The sequence below is a fragment of the Thalassophryne amazonica genome, chromosome 7, assembly GCF_902500255.1.
Source record: "Thalassophryne amazonica chromosome 7, fThaAma1.1, whole genome shotgun sequence".
NCBI lineage: Eukaryota > Metazoa > Chordata > Actinopteri > Batrachoidiformes > Batrachoididae > Thalassophryne > Thalassophryne amazonica.
This window is the reverse complement of record NC_047109.1, coordinates 524,768-548,550: the sequence shown is the minus strand read 5'-3', so window position 1 is coordinate 548,550 and position 23,783 is coordinate 524,768. Positions and strand designations below refer to the sequence as shown.

General features: G+C 41.0%; 1 protein-coding gene across 1 annotated transcript in view; it reads left to right on the top strand.

The window, feature by feature from the left end:
- atp2c1 (ATPase secretory pathway Ca2+ transporting 1) overlaps positions 1-23,783 on the top strand; it is a 167,225-nt gene that overhangs the window by 75,480 nt on the left and 67,962 nt on the right. Inside the window, 3 exon segments of the mRNA XM_034173700.1 lie at positions 13,638-13,673; positions 13,871-13,932; positions 17,319-17,427. Of these exon segments, the coding sequence (XP_034029591.1) occupies positions 13,638-13,673; positions 13,871-13,932; positions 17,319-17,427 (207 nt within the window).

Below are 23,783 nucleotides of genomic sequence, written 5' to 3'. Positions count from 1 at the left end.
TTGCACCACCATGCTTTACTGTCTTCACTGTGAACTGTGGCTTGAATTCAGAGTTTGAGGGTCATCTCACAAACTCTGCGGCCCTTGGATCCAAAAAGAACAATTTTACTCTCATCAGTCCACAAAATATTCCTCCATTTCTCTTTAGGCCAGTTGTGTTCTTTGGCAAATTGTAACCTCTTCTGCACGTCTTTTATTTAAGAGGGACTTTGCGGGGGATTCTTGCAAATAAATTAGCTTCACACAGACGTCTTCTAACTGTCACAGCACTTACAGGTAACTCCAGACTGTCTTTGATCATCCTGGAGCTGATCAATGGGTGAGCCTTTGCCATTCTGGTTATTCTTCTATCCATTTTGATGGTTGTTTTCCGTTTTCTTCCACGCGTCTCTGTTTTTTTTGTCCATCTTAAAGCATTGGAGATCATTGTAGATGAACAGCCTATAATTTTTTGCACCTGCGTATACGTTTTCCCCTCTCCAATCAAGTTTTTAATCAAACTACGCTGTTCTTCTGACCATTGTCTTGAACGTCCCATTTTCCTCAGGCTTTCAAAGAGAAAAGCATGTTCAACAGATGCTGGCTTCATCCTTAAATAGGAGACACCTGAGTCACCCCTGTTTGTTCCACAAAATTGACGACCTCACTGACTGAATGCCGCACTACTATTATTGTGAACACCCCCTTTTCTACTTTTTTTTAATAATAGCCCAGTTTCATAGCCTTAAGAGTGTGCATATCATGGATGCTTGGTTTTGTTGGATTTGTGAGAATCTACTGAATCTACTGGTACCTTGTTTTCCATGTAACAGTAAGAAATGTACTCAAAACCTGGTTTAATCTTATTAGTCACATAGCACTACTATTATTCTGAACACTATTGTACACTCATGTCATTTTGGTCTTTCCTCAGTGTGGAATGATTGTACAGAAAACATCATTAATGACTTAATGATGTTTAATGTTTAATGTTTTGGCGCATTATACTGGTGGTTGGCTCTCAATGCGGTATTGTATCACTTCCTGTTCCGGAGCACAGCGGTGTTTTTCTGTATCTGTTAGCTGTTTAATCTGCGCAGTTAGATTGATCTAGTTATCTAGATTACGATTTGTTTCCCAGTGTAATCTTTACGTGCCTTAACTAAAGCACTCCTTCTGCTGAATCACCTCTAAATTATTTACACATTATTCACTTTGCATGTTTTTAGGAATCCGCTAGCTTAGCATAGCTACTAGCTCTTAGCCGATTTAGCATGGCGGCTTCTCCTGTCTCTCCCGCACTTTTCTGCTCTGGGTGTGAAATGTTTAGTTATTCCTCGGCCTCCTTTAGCAGTAATGGTACTTGTAATAAGTGTAGCTTATTCGTAGCTTTGGAGGCCAGGCTGGGCGAATTGGAGACTCGGCTCCGCACCGTGGAAAATTCTACAGCTAGCCAGGCCTCTGTAGTCGGTGCGGACCAAGGTAGCTTAGCCGCCGTTAGTTACCCCCTGGCAGATCCCGAGCAGCCGGGAAAGCAGGCTGACTGGGTGACTGTGAGGAGGAAGCGTAGCCCTAAACAGAAGCCCCGTGTACACCGCCAACCCGTTCACATCTCTAACCGTTTTTCCCCACTCGACGACACACCCGCCGAGGATCAAACTCTGGTTATTGGCGACTCTGTTTTGAGAAATGTGAAGTTAGCGACACCAGCAACCATAGTCAATTGTCTTCCGGGGGCCAGAGCAGGCGACAAGGAAATATGAAACTGCTGGCTAAGGCTAAGCGTAAATTTGGTAAGATTGTAATTCACGTCGGCAGTAATGACACCCGGTTACGCCAATCGGAGGTCACTAAAATTAACATTAAATCAGTGTGTAACTTTGCAAAAACAATGTCGGACTCTGTAGTTTTCTCTGGGCCCCTCCCCAATCGGACCAGGAGTGACATGTTTAGCCGCATGTTCTCCTTGAATTGCTGGCTGTCTGAGTGGTGTCCAAAAAATGAGGTGGGCTTCATAGATAATTGGCAAAGCTTCTGGGGAAAACCTGGTCTTGTTAGGAGAGACGGCATCCATCCCACTTTGGATGGAGCAGCTCTCATTTCTAGAAATCTGGCCAATTTTCTTAAATCCTCCAAACCGTGACTATCCAGGGTTGGGACCAGGAAGCAGAGTTGTAGTCTTACACACCTCTCTGCAGCTTCTCTCCCCCTGCCATCCCCTCATTACCCCATCCCCGTAGAGACGGTGCCTGCTCCCAGACCACCAATAACCAGCAAAAATCTATTTAAGCATAAAAATTCAAAAAGAAAAAATAATATAGCACCTTCAACTGCACCACAGACTAAAACAGTTAAATGTGGTCTATTAAACATTAGGTCTCTCTCTTCTAAGTCCCTGTTGGTAAATGATATAATAATTGATCAACATATTGATTTATTCTGCCTTACAGAAACCTGGTTACAGCAGGATGAATATGTTAGTTTAAATGAGTCAACACCCCCGAGTCACACTAACTGTCAGAATGCTCGTAGCACGGGCCGGGGCAGAGGATTAGCAGCAATCTTCCATTCCAGCTTATTAATTAATCAAAAACCCAGACACAGCTTTAATTCATTTGAAAGCTTGACTCTTAGTCTTGTCCATCCAAATTGGAAGTCCCAAAAACCAGTTTTATTTGTTATTATCTATCGTCCACCTGGTCGGTACTGTGACTTTCTCTGTGAATTTTCAGACCCTTTGTCTGATTTAGTGCTTAGCTCAGATAAGATAATTATAGTGGGCGATTTTAACATCCACACAGATGCTGAGAATGACAGCCTCAACACTGCATTTAATCTATTATTAGACTCTATTGGCTTTGCTCAAAAAGTAAATGAGTCCACCCACCACTTTAATCATATCTTAGATCTTGTTCTGACTTATGGTATGGAAATAGAAGACTTAACAGTATTCCCTGAAAACTCCCTTCTGTCTGATCATTTCTTAATAACATTTACATTTACTCTGATGGACTACCCAGCAGTGGGGAATAAGTTTCATTACACTAGAAGTCTTTCAGAAAGCGCTGTAACTAGGTTTAAGGATATGATTCCTTCTTTATGTTCTCTAATGCCATATACCAACACAGTGCAGAGTAGCTACCTAAACCCTGTAAGTGAGATAGAGTATCTCGTCAGTAGTTTTACATCCTCATTGAAGACAACTTTGGATGCTGTAGCTCCTCTAAAAAAGAGAGCTTTAAATCAGAAGTGCCTGACTCCGTGGTATAACTCACAAACTCGTAGCTTAAAGCAGATAACCCGTAAGTTGGAGAGGAAATGGCGTCTCACTAATTTAGAAGATCTTCACTTAGCCTGGAAAAAGAGTCTGTTGCTCTATAAAAAAGCCCTCCGTAAAGCTAGGACATCTTTCTACTCATCACTAATTGAAGAAAATAAGAACAACCCCAGGTTTCTTTTCAGCACTGTAGCCAGGCTGACAAAGAGTCAGAGCTCTATTGAGCTGAGTATTCCATTAACTTTAACTAGTAATGACTTCATGACTTTCTTTGCTAACAAAATTTTAACTATTAGAGAAAAAATTACTCATAACCATCCCAAAGACGTATCGTTATCTTTGGCTGCATTCAGTGATGCCGGTATTTGGTTAGACTCTTTCTCTCCGATTGTTCTGTCTGAGTTATTTTCATTAGTTACTTCATCCAAACCATCAACATGTTTATTAGACCCCATTCCTACCAGGCTGCTCAAGGAAGCCCTACCATTATTTAATGCTTCGATCTTAAATATGATCAATCTATCTTTGTTAGTTGGCTATGTACCACAGGCTTTTAAGGTGGCAGTAATTAAACCATTACTTAAAAAGCCATCACTTGACCCAGCTATCTTAGCTAATTATAGGCCAATCTCCAACCTTCCTTTTCTCTCAACAATTCTTGAAAGGGTAGTTGTAAAACAGCTAACTGATCATCTGCAGAGGAATGGTCTATTTGAAGAGTTTCAGTCAGGTTTTAGAATTCATCATAGTACAGAAACAGCATTAGTGAAGGTTACAAATGATCTTCTTATGGCCTCGGACAGTGGACTCATCTCTGTGCTTGTTCTGTTAGACCTCAGTGCTGCTTTTGATACTGTTGACCATAAAATTTTATTACAGAGATTGGAGCATGCCATAGGTATTAAAGGCACTGCGCTGCGGTGGTTTGAATCATATTTGTCTAATAGATTACAATTTGTTCACGTAAATGGGGAATCGTCTTCACAGACTAAAGTTAATTATGGAGTTCCACAAAGTTCTGTGCTAGGACCAGTTTTATTCACTTTATACATGCTTCCCTTAGGCAGTATTATTAGACGGTATTGCTTAAATTTTCATTGTTACGCAGATGATACCCAGCTTTATCTATCCATGAAGCCAGAGGACACACACCAATTAGCTAAACTGCAGGATTGTCTTACAGACATAAAGACATGGATGACCTCTAATTTCCTGCTTTTAAACTCAGATAAAACTGAAGTTATTGTACTTGGCCCCACAAATCTTAGAAACATGGTGTCTAACCAGATCCTTACTCTGGATGGCATTACCCTGACCTCTAGTAATATTGTGAGAAATCTTGGAGTCATTTGTGATCAGGATATGTCATTCAAAGCGCATATTAAACAAATATGTAGGACTGCTTTTTTGCATTTACGCAATATCTCTAAAATCAGAAAGGTCTTGTCTCAGAGTGATGCTGAAAAACTAATTAATGCATTTATTTCCTCTAGGCTGGACTATTGTAATTCATTATTATCAGGTTGTCCTAAAAGTTCCCTAAAAAGCCTTCAGTTAATTCAAAATGCTGCAGCTAGAGTACTGACGGAGACTAGAAGGAGAGAGCATATCTCACCCATATTGGCCTCTCTTCATTGGCTTCCTGTTAATTCTAGAATAGAATTTAAAATTCTTCTTCTTACTTATGAGGTTTTGAATAATCAGGTCCCATCTTATCTTAGGGACCTCGTAGTACCATATCACCCCAATAGAGCGCTTCGCTCTCAGACTGCAGGCTTACTTGTAGTTCCTAGGGTTTGTAAGAGTAGAATGGGAGGCAGAGCCTTCAGCTTTCAGGCTCCTCTCCTGTGGAACCAGCTCCCAATTTAGATCAGGGAGACAGACACCCTCTCTACTTTTAAGATTAGGCTTAAAACTTTCCTTTTTGCTAAAGCTTATAGTTAGGGCTGGATCAGGTGACCCTGAACCATCCCTTAGTTATGCTGCTATAGACGTAGACTGCTGGGGGGTTCCCATGATGCACTGTTTCTTTCTCTTTTTGCTCTGTATGCACCACTCTGCATTTAATCATTAGTGATCGATCTCTGCTCCCCTCCACAGCATGTCTTTTTCCTGGTTCTCTCCCTCAGCCGCAACCAGTCCCAGCAGAAGACTGCCCCTCCCTGAGCCTGGTTCTGCTGGAGGTTTCTTCCTGTTAAAAGGGAGTTTTTCCTTCCCACTGTAGCCAAGTGCTTGCTCACAAGGGGTCGTTTTGACCGTTGGGGTTTTACATAATTATTGTATGGCCTTGCCTTACAATATAAAGCGCCTTGGGGCAACTGTTTGTTGTGATTTGGCGCTATATAAAAAATTGATTGATTGATTGATTGATTGATTGACTTAAGAAAAACAAGAACTGGGTTCAGAAGTTTGAATTTATTTTGGATCTTATATCATCCACACAGGGTCAAAATGATACATACAGGCACAAATATATACATACACCCCCACTAATATTTGGTTCAGTGCCCCTTAACAAGCTGCACCTCGATCGGACTCATTTGGTCGTCATCAACAAGTTTGTGGTATAATTCTGGCTGATATTTGACCACTCTTCTGGGCAGAATTGGTAGAGTTCCTTCAAACTGGTTGGTTTCCTGGCACATTTAAAAACGTAATTGGAGCTTTGGGAAGGCCGTTCCAGAAGCTTATCCAACCCACAACCAGGTTTGATGTCTGTTTGGGATCATAGTCCTGTTGGAACATCCAATTGTGGTCAAGTTTCAGCTGCCCAGTTGTTGATTTGAGGAGATGTTGAAGAATTTTGGAGGTAATCTGCAGATTTCAGTCTTGCTTGAAGGTGTTGATTGTGGAACAGGGGCTTCTTTCTTGGTCAGCATCCTCTGTCCATGGTGATGTGGACAGTGACACTGATGTTCCAGCAGTTTCCAGTTTATGACAGGCCTGAGCCTTGGTGTTTCCTGGGTTGTTCCTGAATATCCTGACCAGTTTCCTCTCATCTGAGGGTGACAGGTTGGGTCTTCTTCCAGACCTTGGCAAAGTGGTGACAACGCTAAGTTGTAGACACACAGTTGTATGAACTGATGATCTTGGAATCTGCCATTGTTTAGAAACTGTTCCAAGAGACGTTCCCAACTTGAGTACATCTACAGTTCTCCTTCTTAGAACTTCACTGAGTTCCTTGGACTTTCTTGTTGTTCTGAGTGAGTGAGTTCAATGACTGCTGTCAAACATCCTTTTTATACTGAGACAGAGAAACTACCAGTTGTAGTCGATCATGATCACTGAGGGTTTGGGTTTTTAAGATTTAAGTCATAAATACAATTTTCTTTAATTTTAAAGTAATTTCATTTATTAGCCTTTAAATAGGAGATTCATAATATGACATTGTCAATATCATCAAAATTTGTGTTGCCTTGAAAAATTAATGAATTGTCTTGAAAAAATTAATTCATTCCTCTGAAGGGAAAAAAAAAAATCAAACGAATGGACGGCCTTGAACTACGTTTGGTTGCGACCCGTACAGTCTATGATAGCGACCATAGCAATGTCTTAGATCACATCGGGGCTTCCCATGACTTGTGGGAGGGATTTGGGAAGCCATTCGGAGTAGAGATGCACAGTGATGTCAGCTGGCTACTCGCTGGAACAAAATAATCCACCATAGTGGACAGAAACGTCGTATTTCTGTACAAATCTAATACGTATGTTTCTCATATTTTTGAAAGATAGTGAAAATAAACACTCCTAAATCTAAAATTTCTGTTTTTGAAAAATTGACAACAGCTTCGGAATGATTTACAAGACATCTTGTAGATGTTTAAGTGCGCGCCCCGTGTAATGCATCGTGCAAGGTCAAAGGTAGCTTCCTGTAATTTCAAAACCTCATTCATGTGTGCACATGCTTCCTCTTCCAGACAGTGTTAAAAAGAAAACAAAATATTTGTTGTGAAATTCTCCCACAGATAAATGTGTTATCATCAATAAAATGGGCTGTAATTTTGAAATACATTGCAAAAATAACTTCAGTTTATCTTCTCTATTACAATCGCCGAGTGGCCTCTGTGTGCATGTGTTTGTATGGCTTCAATCACTGACAAACCGGGGAGAGCTGACATTTGCCGTTTGGTATGCTTACTGTGAAAACGGAAAGTTGATTTTTTTTTTTTTCTTTTGAGAAATTAGCAATTTTAGCTAACTAGTAAACAATGGATGCTGTGCTGTAGTGCACCATGGGACTTTGGGGGTTTTATCTGTTATTGTGGTTGGTGTTAATTTAACAATGTTGTTAGTGTTATTGATTTGTATTTGTAGTTCAACTGGTTTAGTCAGTTTAGTTAAGTGTGATGTTGTCGGTGTAACAGTATTGTAATGGCTTTTCTGTGTTTTCCTGCTTCATTTATCATCAGTGATAATGGCAAGAAATTTAGTTTCAGTTACAATTCAGTTTCAGCATCATGTAATAATAAATTTGTACTTTATATATATATCTTACCCCCCACCCCATCATGGACAGATGTTCTATCATGTTTCAGGTTGTCAGTCAGGTCCATATATTTCTAGAGTATATTTGGAAGGGGGATTTCAAGATACTTCAGAAAAGGAAATACAACCCCTGGAAATAATTATGGAATCACCGGCCTCGGAGGATGTTCATTCAGTTGTTTAATTTTGTAGAAAAAAAGCAGATCACAGACATGACACAAAACTAAAGTCATTTCAAATGGCAACTTTCTGGCTTTAAGAAACACTATAAGAAATCAGGAAAAAAAAATTGTGGCAGTCAGTAACGGTTACTTTTTAGACCAAGCAGAGGGAAAAAAATATGGACTCACTCAATTCTGAGGAATAAATTATGGAATCACCCTGTAAATTTTAAAAAGGAGTGATCACACCTTGGAGAGCTGTTGCACCAAGTGGACTGACATGAATCATGGCTCCAACACGAGAGATGTCAATTGAAACAAAGGAGAGGATTATCAAACTCTTAAAAGAGGGTAAATCATCACGCAATGTTGCAAAAGATGTTGGTTGTTCACAGTCAGCTGTGTCTAAACTCTGGACCAAATACAAACATGGGAAGGTTGTTAAAGGCAAACATACTGGTAGACCAAGGAAGACATCAAAGCGTCAAGACAGAAAACTTAAAGCAATATGTCTCAAAAATCGAAAATGCACAACAAAACAAATGAGGAACGAATGGGAGGAAACTGGAGTCAACGTCTGACCGAACTGTAAGAAACCGCCTAAAGGAAATTGGATTTACATACAGAAAAGCTAAACGAAAGCCGTCATTAACACCTAAACAGAAAAAAACAAGGTTACAATGGGCTAAGGAAAAGCAATCGTGGACTGTGGATGACTGGATGAAAGTCATATTCAGTGATGAATCTCAAATCTGCATTGGGCAAGGTGATGATGCTGGAACTTTTGTTTGGTGCCGTTCCAATGAGATTTATAAAGATGACTGCCTGAAGAGAACATGTAAATTTCCACAGTCATTGATGATATGGGGCTGCATGTCAGGTAAAGGCACTGGGGAGATGGCTGTCATTACATCATCAATAAATGCACAAGTTTACGTTGATATTTTGGACACTTTTCTTATCCCATCAATTGAAAGGATGCTTGGGGATGATATCATTTTTCAAGATGATAATGCATCTTACCATAGAGCAAAAACTGTGAAAACATTCCTTGCAAAAAGACACATAGGGTCAATGTCATGGCCTGCAAATAGTCCAGATCTTAATCCAATTGAAAATCTTTGGTGGAAGTTGAAGAAAATGGTCCATGACAAGGCTCCAACCTGCAAAGCTGATCTGGCAACAGCAATCAGAGAAAGTTGGAGCCAGATTGATGAAGAGTACTGTTTGTCACTCATTAAGTCCATGCCTCAGAGACTGCAAGCTGTTACAAAAGCCAGAGGTGGTGCAACAAAATACTAGTGATGTGTTGGAGTGTTCTTTTGTTTTTCATGATTCCATAATTTTTTCCTCAGAATTGACTGATTCCATATTTTTTTCCCTCTGCTTGGTCTAAAAAAGTAACCGTTACTGACTGCCACAATTTTTTTCCTGATTTCTTATAGTGTTTCTTAAAGCCAGAAAGTTGCCATTTGAAATAACTTTAGTTTTGTGTCATGTCTGTGATCTCCTTTTTTTTCTACAAAATTAAACAACTGAATGAACATCCTCCGAGGGCAGTGATTCCATAATTTTTGCCAGGGGTTGTATTACTATTGTGGATAGCTATAGATACAGACAGAAAGAATACCAATATCGTTCACCGTCAGTCAAGCTCTGCTTCATCTAGGACCATAAAACATCCATGAAATATAGAGTTTAAAGGTTGCGCTATCCTGATTGGGCCTTATCAAGGCTTGGGTAAGCTTTAATCAGTGCTGCCTTGTAGGAATGTTGCCTTTCAAGGGTGGTGGTGGGGATTTCCAGGGTTGGGGGGAGATATCCAGGGAGGGAAGATACAGTGAGGAAAATAAGTATTTGAACACCCTGCGATTTTGCAAGTTCTCCCACTTAGAAATCATGGAGGGGTCTGAAATTTTCATCTTAGGTGCATGTCCACTGTGAGAGACATAATCTAAAAAAAAGAAATCCAGAAATCACAATGTATAATTTTTTTTATTTTTTTTTTTAAAATCATTTATTTGTATGTTACTGCTGCAAATATGTATTTGAAAACCTGTGAAAATCAGTGTTAATATTTGGTACAGTAGCCTTTGTTTGCAGTTACAGAGGTCAAATGTTTCCTGTAGTTTTTCACCAGGTTTGCACACACTGCAGCAGGGATTTTGGCCCAGTCCTCCATACAGATCTTCTCTAGATCTTTCAGGTTTGGAGTTTTAGCTACCTACCAAAGATTTTCTAATGAGATCATGTCTGGAGATGGGCCAGGCCACTCCAGGACCTTGAAATGCTTCTTATGGAGCCCCTCCTTAGTTGCCCTGGCTGTGTGTTTGGGGTCATTGTCATGCTGGAAGACCCAGCCATGACCCATCTTCAATGCTCTTACTGAGGGAAGGAGGTTGTTTGACAAAATCTCGCAAAACATGGTAAGTGGAGTTGATTCCAAAAAGCTCTATTTTGGTCTCATCTGACCACATGACCTTCTCCCATGCCTCCTCTGGATCATCCAGATGGTCACTGGTGAACTTCAAATGGGCCTGGACATGTGCTGGCTTGAGCAGGGGGACCTTGCTGCCCTGCAGGATTTTAAACCATGACAGCATCATGTGTTACTAATGTAATCTTTGTGACTGTGGTCCCAGCTCTCCAGGTCATTGACCAGGTCCTCCTGTGTAGTTCTGAGCTTTCTCAGAATCATCCTTACCCCACAAACTGAGATCTTGCATGGAATCCCAGACCGAGGGAGATTGACAGTCATCTTGTGTTTCTTCCACTTTCTAATAATTAATCATAACAGTTGTTGTCTTCTACCAAGCTTTGCCTGTTGTCCTGTAGTCCATCCCAGCCTTGTGCAGGTCTACAGTTTTGTCCCTGGTGTCCTTAGACAGCTCTTTGGTCTTGTCTATGGTGGACAGGTTGGAGTGTGATTGAGTACCTGAACAGGTGTCTTTTATACAGGTAACAAGTTCAAACAGGTGCAATTAATACAGTTAAATAGTGCAGAATAAGAGGGCTTCTTAAAGAAAAATTAACAGGTCTGTGTGAGCCAGAATTCTTGCTGGTTGGTAGGTGTTCAAATACTTATTTGCAGCAGTAATGTACAAATAAATTAATAAAAAAAATCATACATTGTGATTTCCGGATTTTTTTCTTTAGATTATGTCTCTCACAGTGGACATGCACCTAAGATGAAAATTTCAGACCCCTCCATGATTTCTAAGTGGGAGAACTTGCAAAAATCACAGGGTGTTCAAATACTTATTTTCCTCACTGTATACTGTTACACCGGTACCATGAGCGAAATGTGTATTACATTTGATGTCTTCTGCCACCATCTATCTTTGTGCATGGCTAAAAATAGAAGCACCTGCTTCCGGCAGAATGTGGAAAAGATAAAAGCTCTCCCTGCGTGCGTGTGTGTGGAATCAGAATCAAATTTATTGCCAAGTTCTCACATACAAGGAATTTGATCTGGTGTTGTTGGTGCATAAACAACAGTAACAACGGAAAAAAAACACTTCTGTAAGAAGTAAGAGTCAAATAGGCAAAATGATGTTCACTGTAAAATAAATAAGTATAACATCCGTGTAATGATGTGGAATGATTAGTGTGCAGATGTACAGTACCTTTCAGTGCAGGGATGACCAATCTGTACTTTGTGGAAGGGGGTCTCTCGCATTATTTATAAGTCTCGCTGTTGACGGAAATAAGCTGGTTTGTGTCTTGAGGGTTTAGTCCTGATGGACCTCAGCCGTCTGCCAGAGGGGAGGGTGACAAAAGGTTTGTGTCCTGGGTGAGAGGGATCGGCCACTATCTTCCTTGCTCACCTCAGGGCCCTGGAGGTGTACAGGTGTAGGGATGTCAGATTGCAGTCGATCACCTTCTCTGCTGCGTGGATGATACACTGCAGTCTCCTCCTGTCTTCCACAGTGGCAGCAGCGTACCAGACGGTGATGGAGGAGGAGGCGATGGACTCGATGGCAGTGTAAAAGTTCACCATCATTGATTTTGGCAGGTTGAACTTCCTTAGCTGCTGCAGAAAGTACATCTTCTGTTGTGCTCTCTTGGTGAGAGAGCTGATGTTCAGCTCCCACTTGAGGTCCTGGGTCATCGTGATCCCCAGGTAAAGGAAGGACTCCACAATGGCGACTGGGGAGTCACACAGGGTGATGGGGGCTGCCAGAACTGGGTTCTTTCTGAAGTCAGTTACCATCTCTGTCTTGTGGGCAGTGAGCTCCAGATTGTTCTGTCTCCACCAGGATACCAGGTGATCGATCTCCCGTCTGTAGGCAGACTCATCCCCATCAGAGATGAGTCCGATGAGGGTTATATCACCCGCAAACTTCGATCACTGACAAACTGGGGACAGGTGACATTTGCCGTTTGGTATGCTTGTGTATTTTGGGTCAAGGGTGAACACTGCAACAACAGAATATTTATAGGACAAATAATAGGGCAGTGCAGTCTCGTTTGAACACTGTGATATATAGCGGGATTTGACCACTTACGGGGCCGCCGCTCCAATTTCACAGTATATACGCAGCATAACTTCACATGGGAAAATGGTGTACTGTTTTGTTTTCAGCTGCAATCACTGAAGCACTCGCGAAAAGTGCAGGGTTTTTTTGGACTAACAGCATTCCAACAGGGGGCAGTAAATCATCTTTATATTAATAGCGTGTGTGTGCATGTGTGATTTTAGTTATTCAGATCAATGTAAGTACATAATATAATTGTAAATACGTTAAAAATACATGGATTACACAAGGAAGTGAAAACACTTATTTCCATTGTGGTCCAAAATCAAATGACAAAATAGACGTAATAATAAAATGAAATAATAATGATAATAGTCATACATACAGTCATACATACAATAATCATACAGAGAACAGAGTGAAACGATTGATCTGCTGTGGCGACCCCTAACGGGAAGAGCCGAAAGACAAAGAAGAAAAAGAATAATGATGATAATAGTGTGTATGTGGTAACAATAACAAATGTCTTAAATACATTAAGACTGTAAATTAACATTAAAAAATTATGTACTTTAAAGGAAATAAAAGGTTTGAGTTCTTCAAAAACTATTGAGGTCTAAGGTTCTCAAAACATTCTGGGCTCGCATCATTCCAGCTCATTATAGAAACTTTGCACAATTTATTACCACCCTTAAAAAATGTCAGCTCCCTATTTTATAAGCATGACCCAATCTCGAGCCCATGGACAACATGCTAGTTTTATTTGTATAGCGCCAAATCACAACAAAGCTTCCTCGAGGCATTTCACGCATAAGGTCTAACCTTACCAACCCCCTTGAGCAAGCACACAGGAGACAGTGGTCAGAAAAAAAAACAAACCCACATTATAATGCTTGAAGCTAAATTTGGTCAGTTTTTTAAATTTGTAAGGCTGTACAGTTTTTAAGTGAATGTTGTGCATCTGTGTGAGCCTGTTTGTATAATATTGACCCCATGTGGATTAGAGATCTCTAAATAAATTCAAACTTGTGCACCCAGTTCTTGTTTTTTTTTTAAGTCATGAATGATGTTTGCTGTTCAATCACCTTGACAAAGGAACAGTTCAAAGACATCATTAAAAGAGTAAAATAACCACGGTGAGTGTATGTAAACGTATGACCATAACTTGAAGCCCTTTAAGTGCAAGTCAGTTCTGCAGACTGAGATATTTATTGTGTATAAATTAACCGTCTGTCTGTCTGTCTGTCTGGTTAACAGGCCATCATCATAGTTGTGACTGTTGCCTTTGTGCAGGTAAGTGATGCTTGTGTCCAGCTGTGAACAAACATATCTGCCCGTTTCCTACGACCGCCGTAAACGCCACAGCTTCATGGACACCGATGGGGCTAATCTTTGACTCAGCTACAGTCTGCCAAGTCTGTGTGTTTGCACTGGTCAGATGTTTTTTGTTTTTGTGCAGTAAATGGGATTGTTGTGTCACCTGTGTGTAGGAGTACCGCTCGGAGAAGTCTCTAGAAGAGCTGGGGAAGCTCGTGCCTCCAGAATGTCACTGGTGAGCGTAAAGTTTCTTTGTTCCTCTGCTGCTGTAAGCAAAAATTCACATAGAAATCTCAGGTACACGCACATCACTTCCTGTGGAAAAGGTACGAGGTCAGTGTTTAATATAAAGTCGTACCGTTCAGATTACATCACACTCAGCTGTTTCTACAACCTGGATTTATAATAAAAAAAAAACAGCTGTTTTCTCCACCTGGAAACAAAACCAAGCACAAATAACACAAACTGAAAAATCTGTAACGCAAATGTGTAAAACAAGAGGACATGGTGTCTGTCACCGTGACGACGTGACGTGGCGCTCCGTCTGTGTGTGGACACTCTGTAACAGCAGCCAGGAGAGCAGCTGACTGGAATTTGGAGATGTTATGGGCATAAATGTATGTTCCCCCAAATCAGAAAATGTTGGGACAGTATGGGAAATGCAAAAAAAAAAAAAGGTCCTTCCATTTACTTTGGCTTCTGTTTCATTAAACACTGTATGTTTCATATGTTATGTGGTCAACATATACACATTCAAAGTTAATAAATAAATAGATGTTGGGACGCAACAATTTATCCTCAGTCTAAGGATTAAAGGGCTCTTTCACACTGCACGCGTTCAGGGCGTTAGACACATCACGGATCGCTCTAAAAACCGTTTTCAGTGAGACGCTTAGCGTTTTTGCCGAGTTGATGCGACGCTCCGCCGGCAGCACGTGTTGCCGCTTGTCGCCAAGCTGCTGCAAAGTTTGACCCAATCCAACTTTTGCTGCTGTGCGCTGTGATGTAGCTTCACGCTGTCCAATAGAAACAAGGCATCAGGCCAAAACACAGAAGACTACAGAGTGCAGAAACGTGTCACAGAACTGCTCATTTCTACACAGCAGTTTTCTTAAGAAAATCCTTGCAAATTTTTTTTTACCTCAAAATTCATTTCTGATTACTGTAAAGAAAAGGACCTTGGACATTTATTTTTAGAACAGGAGATGATGTAACAGTGGCAGCGGTGTGTTTGTTAATTAGGATTTCTCAATATGACATAAACCTCATGATGAAATCATTTTTTATTTGAGTCATTTCAACTTTTAATTACATCCTCAGAGTATGTGATTGCCATTAATGTGGTCAGGACAGAGTAATTTCAAAATTATGAATTTGACTAGTGATTGTGAATGTTTTAAAATTGTACACAATAGGAGAGGGGTTTCTTCTACCTATGCAAATGTATTTTTGACTGAACTTTGACTTCATGGACATGTTTAATGTTCATTTAATGTTGGCATATAAAAAGAAACAGCTTTACAAATAATAAAATAGTTGCTCTTTAAAGAGCCTTTGTTTTGTTTAGAAGCATAGCAGCAGGTGTTGGTTTGCTGGACTCTCGGGACGTTTAACCACATGAACGTCTCTGTAGCTTCGATCTCTGGTGGAGTTCTTGAAGACACTTTTCTCACACTTTGAAGAGCAGAGATGTTTTCTTCCCTCTGACTTCAGGTTTTGGTGTTAAGCTCATCACTGGAAGTTTTTGAAGTGTGTCTCTATTTAGGTTGTCTGCACAGCAAATTTTGAAATATCCTGATCACAAGTACACAAAGTTTAAAAAAAAAAAAACTTTAAAAAAAAATCTAAGTTATTTAAAGTTGAGGGTTTTTTTTTGTAGTCACAGAAGCAACAGTTAAAAATCTTTAGCTTTATTTGGTAAAAATAAATTGAGCCATTTACAAATTAAAGTGTTCACTCAGCTTAACTGTGCTAAAAGGCTAAGCTAACATTTGCTGAGCATTAAACCTTCAGCGGTGCAGTACAGTCACATTTTATTTTTAAATTAGTCTCACCTCAGACGTATTTGCAGAACTAAGCTCCATTGCTCAAGCTGGTGCTTTTATATATATATATATATATATATATATCCCCAAAAGTGACGAATTTCAGATTGAGTGGGTCTGCTCCATCACGCGGCTGTGGTGTCTCACTCTGCCCAAGAATGAGGCCTGAACCCCAGCTGCTCTGTGCGGCTCTGCACGCTGTCACAGTTCGATTGATTCCACCAGCTCATCAGTCCTTCCTCGGCTCGGCATCACTCCGAAAAGTGTCTGAGAAAAGCTTTTCCCAGCAGGATGATGAGAGACTCATTCTACTGCTGTTTTGTGGTTCTGACAGACGCAAATCCAAGATGGTGATTGCTCAGCTTTTTCGGGCTGTGGAAAAGCCAGAGTGTGAAATCGCCGCCCCCTTGCCATGTCCGACGCGATGCATCCAACGCATCAGATGCAAAAGGAAGCATTATTTTAATGCTGATAAAACGTGCAATCTGAAAGGCCCTTAATCATTGCTTTTACAGCCACTTTTCTTGAAACAAGTTAGGGATGAACACATGAATATTTCCAAATCTCTGAACATGTCTTGGACTTTTGACATCAGTCATTAAGAAATACAAACACTTTGGTACTGTACAGGAAGTCTGTGTTAAGGAGGCGGTTTTCAAAAACTGAGTGACCATGTTGGAAGGAGATGAGTGAGGGAAGCCACCAAGACACCTGGATGACTCTGAAAGAGTTCCAGGCTTCTGTGGGTGTGACTGTAGAAACTAGGAGAAGTGCAACATTTCCCTGTTGCGAGCCCATTCACTATGTCACGCTCTCTTTTTGCTCTGTATGCACCACTCTGCATTTAATCATTAGTGATCGATCTCTGCTCCCCTCCACAGCGTGTCTTTTTCCTGGTTCTCTCCCTCAGCCCCAACCAGTCCCAGCAGAAGACTGCCCCTCCCTGAGCCTGGTTCTGCTGGAGGTTTCTTCCTGTTAAAAGGGAGTTTTTCCTTCACACTGTAGCCAAGTGCTTGCTCACAGGGGGTCGTTTTGACCGTTGGGGTTTTACATAATTATTGTATGGCCTTGCCTTACAATATAAAGCGCCTTGGGGCAACTGTTTGTTGTGATTTGGCGCTATATAAAAAAAAAATTGATTGATTGAATTGATTGGAGTGGAGGAGAGAATGATGGTATGAATAGAAAACCAATCAAGGCTCAGGTTTCCCACATGCCTTCTGGCAAACTGCAGCTAAAAGTTTGCATGTTCTTTTCAAGAAAATCATGAAGCTGTGTAACTGGTGATGCAACAGATAAACGTTGTGCTGTGCATGGTTTCTTTACCACAACCACAGAAGCCTATGAAGTCTTTTTTGCTGTCATAGGTGTCTAGGTGGCTTCCCTCACTAGTCTTTGCATTTTCCATACATCCCAACTTGTTCTGATTTGGGGTTTTATTGAAGGATGGCCTTCTCATACCTAAACATTTGACGCTCCAGCCTGCACAGTGATGGTGGGACATTCAGTTGTTCCTCATCAATTGTCTCCCATCTGCCCCTCCTCACCTTCTCTTATGTCTTTCCTCCTTCTCTAGCATCAGGGAGGGGAACCTGGAGCACCTGCTGGCCAGAGAGCTGGTTCCTGGAGACACCGTCTGTCTTTCGGTGGGGGAGAGAGTCCCGGCAGACCTCCGCCTCTTTGAGGTAAAACGCAAATGTTCGACCTCCTCCTCTTCTTTTTGGACCTACAGAAGCACAGTGTCTCCTGAACAGGCTGAGACGTTTAGTCACACCAGTGAGACGCGTCAGGGTGGAGAAGAAGCTGTCACAGGTGGATGATAAATAACAGGAAGGAACTAATAGCAAGTGTCTTCAGCCAGAAGAGTTTCAGTGCTCCTCGACTCTGATTCTACAAGTCTGTGGATGTCTTCTGGAGTTTTGATGATGGTGATGATCCAAAATCTCCCAGAGGTGTTCAGTTGGGTTTGGTGTGGTTCTCGTCATTCTACTGCTCCTCATTCAGTGTTTTCCTTCTGACCTGTGAATGGGGACATCCGTTGGGTTTCTCCATTCGTTTATTTATTTAGTTTTATCTTTTGTCACTTTATTTATTTATTTATTTATTTATGCTGTAAGCAGAAGGTTGTGTTGCCAAGTTCAGTTCAGAAAACGTCATATTTGTATCGTCTGGACTGACAGACGACGTCTTCAGACAACAAGATCTCAAAATGGACAGAGTCATTATCAGCCAGGACAGATTAAGATGGTCATTACTTTTTAGGAAGAAAGAAATATAAAAGAACCCCCCCCCCCAAAAAAAAAAACAGCAAGGGAGTGGGGTTGAGTGGGGGGGCTTGTACTAAAATAACAAGCTGCTGCAATTATTTATTTATTTATTTAGTCTCTCTTTCTCTCTCACTTTTGTCTCTGGATGTACATTGTTAACTTACTACAATTAGGTTGAGACTACATTTGGAAAATACATTTTTGGTCTTTATTTTGTCTCCAATGATTATTTTATTAACAGAGCAAAGGTGGGATTTACAGCCCTCCCCCCGATAAATCAATTAGAAATTAGCCAATGACAGAGCCTTTCTGTAAATTGTAGTTTTAATAAGAACGTCATCCAGTAAACGTTTCAGGTGATGTCACACTGAACTTTAACTTTTCCATTTATGCTGACGACTGGGTCATGGTGTGTCACTGTACAGGTATTCCAGGAATCAAATAAAATCAATTTTATTTATATAGCGCCAAATCACAACAAACAGTTGCCCCAAGGTGCTTTATATTGTAAGGCAAGGCCATACAATAATTACGTAAAAACCCCAACGGTCAAAACGACCCCCTGTGAGCAAGCACCTGGCGACAGTGGGAAGGAAAAACTCCCTTTTAACAGGAAGAAACCTCCAGCAGAACCAGGCTCAGGGAGGGGCAGTCTTCTGCTGGGACTGGTTGGGGCTGAGGGAGAGAACCAGGAAAAAGACATGCTGTGGAGGGGAGCAGAGATCAATCACTAATGATTAAATGCAGAGTGGTGCATACAGAGCAAAAAGAGAAAGAAACACTCAGTGCCTCATGGGAACCCCCCAGCAGTCTAAGTCTATAGCAGCATAACTAAGGGATGGTTCAGGGTCACCTGATCCAGCCCTAACTATAAGCTTTAGCAAAAACAAAAGTTTTAAGCTTAATCTTAAAAGTAGAGAGGGTGTCTGTCTCCCTGATCTGAATTGGGAGCTGGTTCCACAGGAGAGGAGCCTGAAAGCTGAAGGCTCTGCCTCCCATTCTACTCTTACAAACCCTAGGAACTACAAGTAAGCCTGCAGTCTGAGAGTGAAGCGCTCTATTGGGGTGATATGGTACTATGAGGTCCCTAAGATAAGATGGGACCTGATTATTCAAAACCTTATAAGTAAAAAGAAGAATTTTAAATTCTATTCTAAAATTAACAGGAAGCCAATGAAGAGAGGCCAATATGGGTGAGATATGCTCTCTCCTTCTAGTCCCTGTCAGTACTCTAGCTGCAGCATTTTGAATTAACTGAAGGCTTTTCAGGGAACTTTTAGGACAACCTGATAATAATGAATTACAATAGTCCAGCCTAGAGGAAATAAATGCATGAATTAGTTTTTCAGCATCACTCTGACACAAGACCTTTCTAATTTTAGAGATATTGCGCAAATGCAAAAAAGCAGTCCTACATATTTGTTTAATATGCGCATTGAATGACATATCCTGATCAAAAATGACTCCAAGATTTCTCACAGTATTACTAGAGGTCAGGGTAATGCCATCCAGAGTAAGGATCTGGTTAGACACCATGTTTCTAAGATTTGTGGGGCCAAGTACAATAACTTCAGTTTTATCTGAGTTTAAAAGCAGGAAATTAGAGGTCATCCATGTCTTTATGTCTGTAAGACAATCCTGCAGTTTAGCTAATTGGTGTGTGTCCTCTGGCTTCATGGATAGATAAAGCTGGGTATCATCTGCGTAACAATGAAAATTTAAGCAATGCTGTCTAATAATACTGCCTAAGGGAAACATGTATAAAGTGAATAAAATTGGTCCTAGCACAGAACCTTGTGGAACTCCATAATTAACCTTAGTCTGTGAAGAAGATTCCCCATTTACATGAACATATTTTAATCTATTAGATAAATATGATTCAAACCACCGCAGCGCAGTGCCTTTAATACCTATGGCATGCTCTAATCTCTGTAATAAAATTTTATGGTCAACAGTATCAAAAGCAGCACTGAGGTCTAACAGAACAAGCACAGAGATGAGTCCACTGTCTGAGGCCATAAGAAGATCATTTGTAACCTTCACTAATGCTGTTTCTGTACTATGATGAATTCTAAAACCTGACTGAAACTCTTCAAATAGACCATTCCTCTGCAGATGATGAGTTACCTGTTTTACAACTACCCTTTCAAGAATTTTTGAGAGAAAAGGAAGGAGAAAAGGAAGGTTGGAGATTGGCCTATAATTAGCTAAGATAGCTGGGTCAAGTGATGGCTTTTTAAGTAATGGTTTAATTACTGCCACCTTAAAAGCCTGTGGTACATAGCCAGCTAATAAAGATAGATTGATCATATTTAAGATCGAAGCATTAATTAATGGTAGGGCTTCCTTGAGCAGCCTGGTAGGAATGGGGTCTAATAGACATGTTGATGGTTTGGAGGAAGTGACTAATGAAAGTAACTCAGACAGAACAATCGGAGAGAAAGAGTCTAACCAAATACCGGCATCACTGAAAGCAGCCAAAGATAACGATATGTCTTTGGGATGGTTATGAGTAATTTTTTTTCTCTAATAGTTAAAATTTTATTAGCAAAGAAAGAAATGAAGTCATTACTAGTTAAAGTTAAAGGAATACTCGGCTCAATAGAGCTCTGACTCTTTGTCAGCCTGGCTACAGTGCTGAAAAGAAACCTGGGGTTGTTCTTATTTTCTCCAATTAGTGATGAGTAGTAAGATGTCCTAGCTTTACGGAGGGCTTTTTTATAGAGCAACAGACTCTTTTTCCAGGCTAAGTGAAGATCTTCTAAATTAGTGAGATGCCATTTCCTCTCCAACTTACGGGTTATCTGCTTTAAGCTGCGAGTTTGTGAGTTATACCACAGAGTCAGGCACTTCTGATTTAAAGCTGTCTTTTTCAGAGGAGGTACAGCATCCAAAGTTGTCTTCAATAAAACTATTGACTATTGACGAGATAATCTATCTCACTCAGAGTTTAGGTAGCTACTCTGCACTGTGTTGGTACATTGCATTAGAGAACATAAAGAAGGAATCATATCCTTAAACCTAGTTACAGCGCTTTCTGAAAGACTTCTAGTGTAATGAAACTTATTCCCCACTGCTGAGTAGTCCATCAGAGTAAATGTAAATGTTATTAAGAAATGATCAGACAGAAGGGAGTTTTCAGAGAATACTGTTAAGTCTTCAATTTCCATACCATAAGTCAGAAAAAGATCTAAGATATGATTAAGGTGGTGGGTGGACTCATTTACATTTTGAGCAAAGCCAGTTGAGTCTAATAATAGATTAAATGCAGTGTTGAGGCTGTCATTCTCAGCATCTGTGTGGATGTTGAAATCGCCCACTATAATTATCTTATCTGAGTTAAGCACTAAGTCAGACAAAAGGTCTGAAAATTCACAGAGAAACTCACAGTAACGACCAGGTGGACGATAGATAATAACAAATAAAACTGGTTTTTGGGACTTCCAATTTGGATGGACAAGACTAAGAGTCGAGCTTTCAAATGAATTAAAGCTCTGTCTGGGTTTTTGATTAATTAATAAGCTGGAATGGAAGATTGCTGCTAATCCTCCTCCTCGGCCCGTGCTACGAGCATTCTGGCAGTTAGTGTGACTCAGGGGTGTTGACTCATTTAAACTAACATATTCATCCTGCTGTAACCAGGTTTCTGTAAGGCAGAATAAATCAATATGTTGATCAATTATTATATCATTTACTAACAGGGACTTAGAAGAGAGAGACCTAATGTTTAATAGACCACATTTAACTGTTTTAGTCTGTGGTGCAGTTGAAGGTGCTATATTATTTTTTCTTTTTGAATTTTTATGCTTAAATAGATTTTTACTGGTTATTGGTGGTCTGGGAGCAGGCACCGTCTCTACGGGGATGGGGTAATAAGGGGATGGCAGGGGGAGAGAAGCTGCAGAGAGGTGCGTAAGACTACAACTCTGCTTCCTGGTCCCAACCCTGGATAGTCACGGTTTGGAGGATTTAATAAAATCTTTGCTCCATCCAAAGTGGGATGGATGCCGTCTCTCCTAACAAGACCAGGTTTTCCCCAGAAGCTTTGCCAATTATCTATGAAGCCCACCTCATTTTTTGGACACCACTCAGACAGCCAGCAATTCAAGGAGAACATGCGGCTAAACATGTCACTCCTGGTCCGATTGGGGAGGGGCCCAGAGAAAACTACAGAGTCCGACATTGTTTTTGCAAAGTTACACACCGATTCAATGTTAATTTTAGTGACCTCCCATTGGCGTAACCGGGTGTCATTACTGCCGACGTGAATTACAATCTTACCAGATTTACGCTTAGCCTTAGCCAGCAGTTTCAAATTTCCTTCAATGTCGCCTGCTCTGGCCCCCGGAAGACGATTGACTGTGGTTGCTGGTGTCGCTAACTTCACATTTCTCAAAACAGAGTCGCCAATAACCAGAGTTTGATCCTCGGCGGGTGTGTCGCCGAGTGGGGAAAAACGGTTAGAAATGTGAACGGGTTGGCGGTGTACACGGGCTTCTGTTTAGGACTACGCTTCCTCCTCACAGTCACCCAGTTGGCCTGCTTTCCCGGCTGCTCGGGATCTGCTGGAGGGGAACTAATGGCGGCTAAGCTACCTTGGTCCGCACCGACTACAGGGGCCTGGCTAGTTGTAGAATTTTCCACGGTGCGGAGCCGAGTCTCCAATTCGCCCAGCCTGGCCTCCAAAGCTACGAATAAGCTACACTTATTACAAGTACCATTACTGCTAAAGGAGGCCGAGGAATAACTAAACATTTCACACCCAGAGCAGAAAAGTGCGGGAGAGACAGGAGAAGCCACCATGCTAAATCAGCTAAGAGCTAGTAGCTGCGCTAAGCTAGCGGATTCCTAAAAACACACAAAGTGTAAATAATTTAGAGCTGATTCAGCAGAGGGAGTGCTTTAGTTAAGGCACATGAAGATTACACTGTGAAACAAATCGTTATCTAGATCAATCTAACTGCGCAGATTAAACAGCTAACAGATACAGCAAAACACCGCTGTGCTCCTGAACAGGAAGTGATACAATACCGCAGTGAGAGCCAACCACCAGTAGAGGCAAGCAAGAGCGTGGATCTTTCTTGCCTTGCCTGGAATGTGTTCAGGTCCGGATCCATGGTTCTTGTGTTGTGCTGGTTCTGCATGCTGCAGCGTCCGTCACCTCGTAGAACCACTTTGACTCAGTTCGGCTCAGGCAGACCCACAGTCTGTTTGTCTGACTTCACTGTTAAGATGTTTAAAACTGTTTGTTGAGGCAGCAGCTTTTTTTTTTATCATTATTATTATTATTATTATTTATTTTATTATTTTTTTTTTTTTTTTGTCAGAGTGTGTACACTAAATTGTTTATTGTGTCACAGCTGAAGTTGTGTAGTTTGAGTTAGCTTTAGCACAGCTGCTGCACTTCCAGAAATAGAAGCAGAGTTTGTATCACCTGACTCCAACCTGTGATGTCACTCCATGAACTAATGAGGAGAAGTGAAGGGTTTTTATCTCCCGCTGGCCCAAGATTCTGTGGCGATTTCCATCCATCAGTCCCTCCCTCACTAACTTCTTTCCTACTTTTACCAAAGTTATGGCCCTTGATAACAAATCTTGACTGCGTCAGTTTCATGTTGGTGACTGCATTCTGAAATCAGCTCTCACATGCCTTGAAATGTTATCAGACTTGTACCAAAGCAGCGTTTGTCAGCGGGGGGGATATTGTGCTCTCACAGCGCTCTTGTTTTTGTTGTTTTTGTTTTAATGAATGATGATGTTTGTCAGTTGCTAAT